Source organism: Salvelinus sp. IW2-2015, linkage group LG20 (genome assembly GCF_002910315.2).
Source record: "Salvelinus sp. IW2-2015 linkage group LG20, ASM291031v2, whole genome shotgun sequence".
Classification (NCBI taxonomy): Eukaryota; Metazoa; Chordata; class Actinopteri; order Salmoniformes; family Salmonidae; genus Salvelinus; species Salvelinus sp. IW2-2015.
In genome coordinates this window covers 50,612,104-50,623,304 of record NC_036860.1, presented here as the reverse complement: position 1 = coordinate 50,623,304, position 11,201 = coordinate 50,612,104, and the positions used below count along the sequence as shown (strand labels likewise).

The window sequence follows — 11,201 nt, the reverse complement described above, 5'->3', positions numbered from 1 at the left end:
CTCTTTCCAATTGTTACTCAATGGCACTGTCAAATGATCATAACAGCAGATAATCTAAACGCCTTTAGTACCTGTTGTTTTGGTTAGTTTTATATGTTTGTGCTGCTCTCCAGTGGCTTTCTGAAGTATCACATAAAGACTTTGTAGCGACGTCACCTTGTAACTCAAGACAACACGCCTTCAGAATACAATCATAATAGCTGCGTGTACTACTAGCTCGTTAATATTTCCATGTGGCTATTGCACATAATATAACTCAAGTGTTTTATTAGGAATGTCTAATTATATTAGCTACAGTAATACAAATATGTGCAAGACATTCAACATAACAAGGCATGGTATACAACAAAACAGGAACTCAAATACTATCAGGGTTGGGTAGGTTACTTTCTAAATGTAATCTGTTACAGTTACTAGTTCCCTGTCCAAAATTGTAAACAGTAACGTAACTTTTGGATTACCCAAACTCAGTAATGTAATCTGATTACATTCAGTTACTTTTAGATTAGTTTCCCCTTAAGAGGCATTAGAAGAAGACAAAAATGTATGTTACCAATTGAACCACATATATTGCAGGATAAATCTATGTTAAAGTTTACATAGCTGTCCATATGTGGATGTTACATTTTACTTTATGGGTTGGTTATGTAGGCTTCTTCTAACCCATCGCTTTCTACTACATATAATAATACAATTAAATTATATCTTTACATTAAAAACGAAAGTCTATCAGAATTCCAGTCATTCCAATAAATGTTATACCCCTTGATCTTCAAGAATAGGACTTGGAAATATGGAAGTATAGTTTAGCCAAATAGTTTTACCTGAGCATAACCCCAAAACTAAGGGCTTATTAGCCAGCCCTACTCTGTTGTTTAATTTTTTGTTGGTGACACTTTGATATCTTGATAATATGCAGCTGTTCAAAGTGCAAATCCACAGATGAAACAATAACCAAACGGTCATCCCGCCTCAGTTTTGGTAAAAAGATGAGGGATGGGCCTGGAGAAATGTAACCATGCTCAGATTAATAGACAGAGCTATGGATGCAAGGACTGACCATCCATGATATAAAATTATTGTTTTAACCATGTTATGAGGCTATAAAGTATTTGTTTACATTTACAATGTTTACAAACATTGGAGAAAAACAAGGTTATATTTTGGGTTCACATGGAGTGTGACCGTTGAACTAAACTCATGAGGCATTTATAAGTTATATTCTTCAAGAATCAATGGATATATATAATTTATAAATCCAAGTACAGATTGCCCCTTTAAATCAATCAAAAGTTTGCGAGTTTGAACGTGTCCATTCAGGTCTATGGATAATTTTTTTTATCAGCATGAATTTTTCTGAGCAACGTAGCCTAGTGGTTAGAGCGTTGGACTAGTAACCGAAAGGTTGCAAGATCGAATCCCCGAGATGAGAAGTTAAAAATGTGTCCTTCTGGCCCTGAACAAGGCAGTTAGTTAACCCACTGTTCCTGGACAGTCTTTGAACTTGCCTAGTTAATTGAAGGTTAAAATATAAAGCCCAGCTTTTATTCCATAGGCTGGGATCCGCACTGTGCAGCTGTTGCAAGAGCGCATTTTTCACTGGCTGTCCACTGTTTTCAAAAACAATGATTGATAGGCAGCTTAAACTTCTTGAATTCAACCATTATTGGGTTCAAATACACATTTAGATTTGCGAACAGCCATCCACAACAACCACAATCCGTAAAACGCAAATAGCTAAATAAGAGAGCAGCAGTGTGATTCACATCAATGCGCTATGCAGATAACAATAATTTGTGATATCCGTATCGCAGTAGACTACACCACTGCTGTCATCCTTACCTCCAAGCGTTTATTCAAGTTAGATAATCTTTGGATGCCGACAGCAGTTGCACCATTGGAAGACATAGCTGGGACTGTAGCCTACAAAAGCCTATTCCTGCTCTTTTCCAGCGATCCATCAAATCCATTTGGTTTGTCATCATAGTGGTATCTGACTTCTGGTCAGACTCGCTCATGTGGAACAAACTTACATTTGCGCCTTTTATCAATGTTGATTTGAATGTCATTGAGAAAACAGAGAAGTGTCAAAGATTTTTTTTCTTCTCAAATCTCCTTTCTGAATTTAATTTAATTGAATCATCTAGTTTTTCAAAAGTATCTGTAATCTGATTACAATATTTTTGCTGGTAATGTAACGGATTACAGTTACCGTTTTTGTAATCTCTTACATGTGAAGTAAAAACTTTACAGTACCACAAATTCTAAACATATATTATCCTTTCTCTCACACACACAACAGTTTTAAAGCAGCAATGCAGTATCTAGTAAGAAGAATAATGAGATAGACATGAAGATTAATCATTTGGTTCTTTCATTGTAACTTCAACTAAGCACATTTTCTCATTCACTATTCTATTTTACTCTATACACTTGCATAATCAGTCTCATTCATAGCATTCAAAACACTATGTGGATGTTTTGAAGCACTTGATATTTCACTATGAAAGTGAGGTAGTTATTAGTAGTGCTTTGGAATAGCCTCATAGTTATTAGTAATACTCCACCACAACCACCAAATGTTGGTTAAATTCATCACTTGGACAGTTTTCTTGGGTTACTATTTATAATAAACAAGGGGTACCAATGCTTTGTCCTAATGATACCACATTATCAGTGATTAAAATGTCTATCAGGAATTGAAAACTATTTATGAATCATAATACAGAATGGATGATGAGTCGGTTTAGTTGCTTGTATCTTGCAGAGCATATCGAAGGTGACTGCATATTGAATTCAGCTAAATTTGAGACGTTACAAGGTAAGGGACTGTTAATAAATCAGTTACCATACTTTTCTTCAGTCTCCTTTTCTGGAGCTTGTTCTATATCCAAACTGAAATTGTCCTTTGAGTCATATCTATTTGAAGCGTCATTTCAACAAGTATAGAAAAAGTGTGAACACCTCATTAATTAATGTTGTTATGGCCATTACTTTGAGCTTTGAACATATGTGCCCAATTACAGTTACACAGTGTTGGTCCATTTAGCTTGTTCTAGTAGGAGCAGAGCTTTTGGGTGATCCATGCTCCCATGGTTGAGTCTCCAGCATTGCTTAAGTGCCTACTACAGGCCTTTCCCACTAGGAAGACCACCTCTGCGATGTTGAGCAGGATGCAGATCCCTGACACAGCCAGCATGAACACAGTGAAGACGGTCTTCTCTGTGGGCCTGGACACAAAGCAGTCCACTGTGTTGGGGCAGGGGTACGAGTCACACTTGACCAGCCGGATCATCTTATAGCCAGGGTAGATCATGTAGAAGAGATACATGAAGGTCACCTCAAAGATGATGCGGAAGAAGAGGCTGATGATGTATGTCCACCAAAGGGCACCTGCGATCTTCATCTTCTGGGTCTTGATTTGCTCCAGTTCCTTGGGGTTGGCCCGGCCAGACAGCTTGTAGATTTTTTTGTCGATGTGTCGGCGGTGGGCCACATGCATGGCCACCAGCAGGGCTGGGGTGGACACCAGAATGAGCTGCAGGGCCCACAGACGGATGTGTGAGATGGGGAAGAAGTGGTCATAACAGACGCTGTTGCAGCCGGGCTGCTGGGTATTACAGGTGAAGCCGGACTTCTCGTCACCCCACACACTCTCTGCTGCAACCACCAGGACCAGGATACGGAAGATGAAAAGGACAGAGAGCCAGATGCGACCAATGCCCGTGGAGTGTCTGTTTACACCGCTGATGACGGCATAAAAGGACGCCCAGTTCATTTTCGATTCCAGGTCTGAAAAACAAGGACGCCATTAAAATGATTTAATTGTAGAAAGCTTTGAGGTCAATAATGTTGATAAATTGTTGATCATTTTGCATAGAAAAATAGCCCTATATATGTAAGATATTTCCACAAGATTTCTGTATACAAACACTAATTGCACGGCTTGTTACTAAAAACACAGATTTCACATAACCTGCTTCACCAGTCAACAACACTGTCTGACCAGCACTGGTCAGCGACTGAGATATTGGGAAATCTCCATAAAGCCATCAATTCTCAAAAAGCAGAATCCCCCAAGACTAATTCCATATCTGTCAAAGCCAACGGCAACTGAGCTCTCTCCATCTTGTTATAATTCAGATCTATTGAATTCCATTGTTTGAGTCATTCCTGCCATGGCAGTAGAAGAGACTTGGAGAGGTGGAAGTTACCAAGCTCATCAGGAGGTGTAAGAGGCATAGGCAGCACCCAGGGTGGAGGACAACGTTGACCCGCCGGTGTAGCGTGGACATTGATGTGCGGCCAGTAGAGAACCAAACCTCTCTACATGCACTGACGTTGGTGGGCGGCTTAAGAGCGCAAGCTTTTGGTTTGGCACTACACATCAGGTGACCATTTTCCCGAAGTCACTGGCAAGGGAGTATCTGCCCCAATGTGACCAGTGTGCCATGTTGACACTGGCACCAGCCTGCATGGTATATCTATGCCCCTCCCTTTATGAAATGTTCTATAATATGTAAAGTCACAACAAAGACTATGATAAGCCAATGCCAAAAGAGTCTACAGACAACATGGTTCAGGTCTATTTCACTTTAACTCAGTCAAATCAAGATATAAATGAAAAAACATATTTCAGGATTTAAAAAACATTAATGACAGATTTTTCCTGATAAAACGAGAAATTAGAGGTGATATGGTAAGAGAAGATTAAAGGAATAGGATTCTTGAACATGAGATCGCAAATTGAATGGCTAAATTAAGATTTCCACAATAAATCCTTTAAGTATAGTTATTATTTAAGATTAGCATGTTTTCTTTATTCTTACAGTGTGCACCCCTGATATTTATTCTTTATTCTTACAGTGTGCACCCCCTCTTAGATATTTCACAAGCAACCTATTATGGCTGTCACTGGAAAGCACAGCTATGGTTATCTAAGCCACATACAATAGGCTATCTATGTAGAGGAATGAGTGAAGAATGAAATACAACACAACTGGTGCTTTTAAATGTTAATACATCAATTACACTTTTATAAGGATACTTTAAGTTTATTAGTATTAATCCTAAATAAACATTTCCAGATCATCAGTACAAATGTTTGTTTGACTAGGCAGAAAGATGACCAGGGAGAGATCTCATCCCCTTTAACATGAAACCTAATCACAAACATGTAAATCATGACAAAAGAATGTCTATACCTAATTTAGATTTCATAGCTGTAACAAATTATTAAATTCATGAAATTACCTTCAGTAGAAGTAGTGCACAAACACGCCCAGAAACAATTGAGTTACCATCAGTATAGATGGATTTCTTCCCATTAGTGAATCTGTGAACCAGAACACCATGAGTTTGCATTGCTAATGATTTCTCTCACACTAGCCACTGCCCTGCACAGTCGGAGTCATATGCTCGTGTGAATAATTTACATACAATAGCTGCTTTTATTAGATACAACAAGCCCCTTTAGAATTCAGATCAAGCGCCTCAGTTTCCGCCTACCCTCAGCAAAGGAAAGAATCTGTGTGGACACAAAGAAGCCTGCCCTATCTATTGTGCACTGTACTGCAAGGGAAGTGAAGGCTGGTTTTGACACAATATGGAGTAAAAATTACAAAACCCAAACAAAGAAAGTCTAACCACATGCAGAGGGAGTAAGTCTTATAGATAACAGTAGAGAAATAAATGCTTGTTTGTTCATAATTTATTTGGTGTGTGTGTGGTATTTTCAAAGACATTCTAACCTTTCCTTGTATACCCACCTGCTGTCAAAAATGTAACTGACAATTCTAATAAAGTTGGAGAGATCATTTTAAACAAGCCTCAGACAGATCAATATCTCATCTCTAGAGGGAGCTAGGCCCACTGATGACACACTGACTGAGGCCAAGTATCACAAAGACACATCATGAAGCGAGAACTAGGTGACCCACAATTGAGGTGGTCTACTGGGCATCCTTTTCACAGTTGTCCAATGGGTATAAAATAAAATAAACATTCAATGAGGATGTGCAATACATTTAATTGGCTGGGAAACAAATACATTTTGAGATCACAATGTATGCTTTCACCAAACAACATCAAGTTAGATGGGAGCAATAGTAATCGTGTCCAATATATGATTTTGATTAATGCACATTTTGTGTATATCGATGTGCCAATAACAATTTGCTTGACCATAGCAGCCTTCTGTATCATATTTATTCTGGACCGTATCCATATTTTCAATGCACTAGCAACTTCTTTAAGAAACAACGGGGAAAAAGTAAGTACAAAACACTCAAATAATTTCTTGTTACAGTGGGAACCATACAGAATTCCTGCTATTGTGGAAAAAATAGACCAAGAGTTATCAACTCTGACAAAAGAATCCACCAAGTCTGTCAGAACCAGTGCCTGTTCAAACTGTACATTTGTAAGAGGTGGAAAATAAATAAGAGTCAGCCATACTTTTGAGAAGAGCAAATTGGCTTTCACAAACAGTTCTTTAACAAAAAGCAAAACATGACGAAAAGGGAGTAGCTACATAACATCATACCTGCATAGCAAACCATTATTCAGTTTCACAATGGACATCGATCAGAGGAAGCATCTTTCAATATTGGGGTTTCTTGCGATGCACATCTTCTAGGTATAAGCACATGAGCTAACATAACCAATCAGATGAAGTATGGATGACAAAATTCAATCAATTTGTTGTACCTGTAGAGTGGTACCACCACCTTTTAGGGCATTTCACAAGTCAACAGTTTAGCTGGATACTCTAAGAAAATATTACTCTGTTTGGGAGCAGCTGTTAGACAATATCATCAAATTCACTTACTAATCTTCTTGAGCACAGCACTGCGCTGTCTCGACAGAGACTGGGCCTTGGTGTCAACGCTTAGTTGTGTATCTGCATAGAGCCTGCAGATCATATTAATGGCTGCCACTAAATAATGTTCCTCTGATATGGCCACAATGAAAACTGTGATTTGCAGCATCAGAAGAAAAAGAGACCATAAACAGACACTTATGAACAGTTTCTGTCTGGGATTGTATAAACCTCCCTTTTCTTCAAGGCCATCTTTCCATATACACTGGCAACTTGTTAAAATGTATTTAAGAGGGAATAAGAGCAGATGAATACTGCAGACCAGGTTGGGACTATTGCTGTGTTTGATGGTTGTCAGCCCATGTTTTTACGGTTCCCATAGCCTCTCTGATGTGTATCCTTCCAGTTGTCCCAGTCTCTAGCTTTCTGCAAGGCCTCCTCGTCATCATTTTCAACCCGCTTCTCTTTCTCTTCTTGCTCTCGCTCTTCTGCATCGACGTCCTCTGAATGGGGGACAAATTGTATTTGGTGAATGAGAAAAGGTGTAAAAAAAAACATGGATCATGACTGTTTGACTTTTCCCCAAAACAATTTATGTACATACCGTTAACTGTAAATAGAAAATAATTATGAACATCTCTTTTAACCCTACCAGTGCTGCGAGGGATCCCCTGGTCCGGCAGGGCATTTTTCTTCCTGTGCTGCTCATACCAGTCATCCACGGACATAGTAGGCAGGCTGGGATAGCCAGCCCCAAACACTCTGAAATGAAAATTACACATTTATTATACATTAGTCAACTATTTACTTCATGTCATATAATAAGCAAGTAGCTATGTAATTTTCATAAGGGAGGTTGGACAGAGTACTTATTTTGTGAGTAGGAAAACGGAAAAACATTTTAAATAAAAATGTGCAGAATAAGAAAATAAATGATAAGTTTGAGCAGGTGTCTACCTGGCCTGAACAGCATCTTTGGTGAGAATGAAGGGTTTCATGGGAGGCCTTTTAGACTGTGATGGCTCTGCTGAACTCTGCACATGGAAAATATAAAGAGCATCAGAAAATCACCCTTTCAATTAGTCATTGGTGAATGAGATTAGTTACATCTTCAAATCCATGTACCTGTTTTAGAACATCCATCCTGGTCAAAATCTCAATTTCCTGATCAATGCTCTCTATCTCCTCCAGGGATACAGCAATCCATTTCCTCAAGTTGAGGAGGTAGAAGTCTCTAACTATCTCGTCATCTGCCTGCCCACTGTCCACTGCTGCCTTGATCTCTGATAGCTTGGCCTCAGTGTTCTTCCTCTGGGTGTATCTGCAGAGTATAGCACAATAAATAAGAGTCATCAGACCAATGTGGGTGCAGATGAATTGCCATTATAAAATAAACAAGAGAGATGTTTAAGTTGTTAAATAGCTGAGGGACATAACATATTTTAAGAGGCTCGTGACAGGTACTAGACCTTAAAGCATAGGCCTAAATATTACTTGTGCAGTGCTGAATCAAAACAATGTGTGTTTCGATTGTCAAAATCATTGTAATTGAAAAGCAGATGTTTCTGATACCTTTCTATCTTTGCCGCTCTTACTGTCGCCATTGCAATCAAGTCCGGAGGTTTGGGGGGCCCATTTGCAGATTCTTCTTCCAGTGTGCCAGCAGAGTTTTCATTGGTTTTGGGTAGTTCAAACTTTGATATGTTATACTCCTTACATCTTTTCAAGAAGTCCAAAAAGTAACATCTTGCCATCTGAACTTGCTCTAGTCGTTTTGCCAGGTTCACCTGCTTCATAGTAAGAGCCCCCAAGAGGACAGGCAACATCAGATACTTCAGATCTGTGGTTGCTACCTCCTCCAAGTCTTCATTTCGGCTAAAAAACAAACATGAAGAATGAACATGCAGCATCACTTTCATTTGCATTGCCTTAGCTAGCTAACTAGATTGTTTACGACTTATCCTAGCCCATCAAAAGTATCTAGCTGGCAAAAGTATCTAGCCGTCCCCCCTTATCTCAGCTCGCTGGTCACCATAGCAGCACCTACCTGTAGCACGCGCTCCAGCAGGTATATCTCTCTAGTCACCCCCAAAACCAATTCTTCCTTTGGACGCCTCTCCTTCCAGTTCTCTGCTGCCAATGACTGGAACGAACTACAAAAATCTCTGAAACTGGAAACACCTATCTCCCTCACTAGCTTTAAGCACCAGCTGTCAGAGCAGCTCATAGATTACTGCACCTGTACATAACCCATCTACAATTTAGCCCAAACAACTACCTCTTTACCTACTGTATTTATTTATTAATTTATTTTGCTCCTTTGCACCCCATTATTTCTGTCTCTACTTTGCACTTTCTTCCACTGCAAACCAACCATTCCAGTGTTTTTTTTAGTTTTTATTTTACTTGCTGCCACCACAGCCTTTTTTTGCCTTTACCTCCCTTTTCTCCACTTGCTCACATTGTATATAGACTTATTTTTTTTTCCACTGTATTATTGACTATATGTTTGTTTTACTCCATGTGTAACTATGTGTTGTTGTATGTGTCGAACTGCTTTGCTTTATCTTGGCCAGGTCGCAATTGTAAATGAGGACGTGTTCTTAATTTGCCTACCTGGTTAAATAAAGGTTAAATAAAATAAAATAAATAAAAAAAACTGTCAAGCAACTCTAAGGTGGAATCTGTTCGTTACCTAGTTGGCTATACTCTTTGATATATAATCATGCCCAATACATGATAGTAACTAGCTACCTGAGTATCTGGCTAGTCATCAAATCTTGAGTAGATAGCGATCTATAGTTAGCTAGCTAGGTGCTAGCTAACGTTAGCTACCTGAACAAGTCGAGCTGGGCAACCATCCGCGTTGCCTCTTCCAGTTGCGTTATCCCACGCTTGATTTTAACCTGGATATGGGTAGCCGCGATGGGATCATTTGTGGTGTCCACCTCCTCATATAGTTTCCATCCCCGATCTAATAAATCAGATAGTTTAGGCGGTTCTTCTGCCTGACTTGGTGACAAGCTAGTGCTTTCAGCGGCTGCCATTTTCTTTTCTTTTTTCTATGTAATGATTACTATCGGCTTCCGTATTCATTCTACGCTCACTTCCTTTATGACAAGATCCAAATGGTTTTCACTAGTTAGCACAGCCACGAAGTCAGAATTGTCGCAAAAAATCATTATTGTGATTAGTTAGGGTAATGGTCAGGTTTCACTGTGGCCGAAATCTGTCCAAAATAAGCCCAATGCGTTTCAATTACATTATTCTAAACCTAAACTTGTCGCCTGCCTTCCCGCATTTGGGACGACTCCCATTGTTAGGGCGGAGACATGAACATCTCATCAATTATATAAACATCTCTGTATAACTGCAGTATGTTGCAAATTCTGCGTCCAAAAGAACACCGTTTTTTTTACTGCAGTAACTTTGCAGTGTAACCACAGTTACTGCAATTACCACAATTACTGCGTCCAAAATAAGTCGAATGCAATTACTGCAGTTTCAAAATTGCAATCTGTTTTTGTAAGGGCGGCCTGACACTAAAACCTGCCTATCATTAAACTTATTATTCTGTACGTAAATTGTGCAACCCACATTTAGTATGATCATAGATCAGATATTTCACTGGATGTATAAATGTGAAGCATCCAGTTGGCGTTTCCACTCATTACCAAATATGGTGATGAGAGGAAGCCCAGTTGGAGAAGATTAAGCGAGTTCGATTTAGCACATTTTCTAATCGACGAAACATTTGATCTCTATACAGTTATGTTTCCACAACTAAACTCTGTAACAAACAGAGTGCTCTTCGTTTTGTAGACTTTACCCTTTGCCAAAGTTTTAGAAAATTGCGTTGTTTAGAAGGAGAGCAAGGGCGAATTTAGTTATTGCACATGCGCACTTCAAAGCAGGCGTTCCCTATCGGAAAAATGCAAATAAATGCTAGAACCGCCAAAAGCATTTCACTCAGTGATGCCAATTTAGCAATTTTGTTGCTAGATTTAGCAACTTTTTTTTCAAACAGCACCTAGCAACAAATGTAGCTACTTTTAAAAATGTATTTGGAACTTTTAGCAACATTTGAAAAGTGATTCAAACGCTAAAATGCACGCATTTTCCCTCTAAATGACACAAAAACGATTTTCTCTGTCACACACTCAGTCACAACACACGTGCCTGTGCAAAGTGCATTGTGAATGACGTCAGCAGCAGGCAGCAGTAGGCCAGCAGAAATTTCAGCAAATTGCAAATCATTGTTGGCTGACTGCAGCAGCACTAGAACTGTTTCGACGAGCCAAACCCAATGAATATAGTTGGTCACGAATGTTTGCTCTTGAACCGAACTTACTACATCAATCAACATGTCTCAATCAGAAGT

General features: G+C 39.2%; 2 protein-coding genes across 2 annotated transcripts; both read right to left on the bottom strand.

The window, feature by feature from the left end:
- Nucleotides 1–275: 275 nt before the first annotated feature.
- Nucleotides 276–4,334, bottom strand: LOC111981020 (gap junction beta-1 protein-like). The gene is made up of 2 exons (XM_024012131.2): nucleotides 4,215–4,334; nucleotides 276–3,792 (listed from the first exon to the last, which is right to left on the bottom strand). The coding sequence occupies exons 1-2, from the start codon at nucleotides 4,240–4,242 to the stop codon at nucleotides 3,056–3,058; spliced, it is 765 nt and encodes a 254-aa protein (XP_023867899.1). The 5' UTR covers nucleotides 4,243–4,334; the 3' UTR covers nucleotides 276–3,055.
- Nucleotides 4,335–6,008: 1,674 nt separating this feature from the next.
- Nucleotides 6,009–9,931, bottom strand: igbp1 (immunoglobulin (CD79A) binding protein 1). Its single transcript, XM_024012130.2, has 6 exons — nucleotides 9,656–9,931; nucleotides 8,393–8,695; nucleotides 7,946–8,141; nucleotides 7,778–7,854; nucleotides 7,473–7,582; nucleotides 6,009–7,323 (listed from the first exon to the last, which is right to left on the bottom strand). Exons 1-6 carry the CDS (start codon nucleotides 9,865–9,867, stop codon nucleotides 7,175–7,177), a joined length of 1,047 nt encoding a protein of 348 aa, XP_023867898.1. The 5' UTR covers nucleotides 9,868–9,931; the 3' UTR covers nucleotides 6,009–7,174.
- Nucleotides 9,932–11,201: the final 1,270 nt, after the last annotated feature.

Coding starts and splice junctions, on each gene's coding strand:
- LOC111981020 (XM_024012131.2), bottom strand. CDS start 4,242: ATGCCTCTTACACCTCCTGATGAGCTTG. Junction 3,793..4,214: donor TACACCTCCTGATGAGCTTG/GTAACTTCCACC, acceptor CTTGTTTTTCAG/ACCTGGAATCGAAAATGAAC.
- igbp1 (XM_024012130.2), bottom strand. CDS start 9,867: ATGGCAGCCGCTGAAAGCACTAGCTTGTCACCAAGTCAGGCAGAAGAA. Junction 8,142..8,392: donor AGAGCGGCAAAGATAGAAAG/GTATCAGAAACA, acceptor TATACTCTGCAG/ATACACCCAGAGGAAGAACA. Junction 7,583..7,777: donor AAAGATGCTGTTCAGGCCAG/GTAGACACCTGC, acceptor TTTTCATTTCAG/AGTGTTTGGGGCTGGCTATC.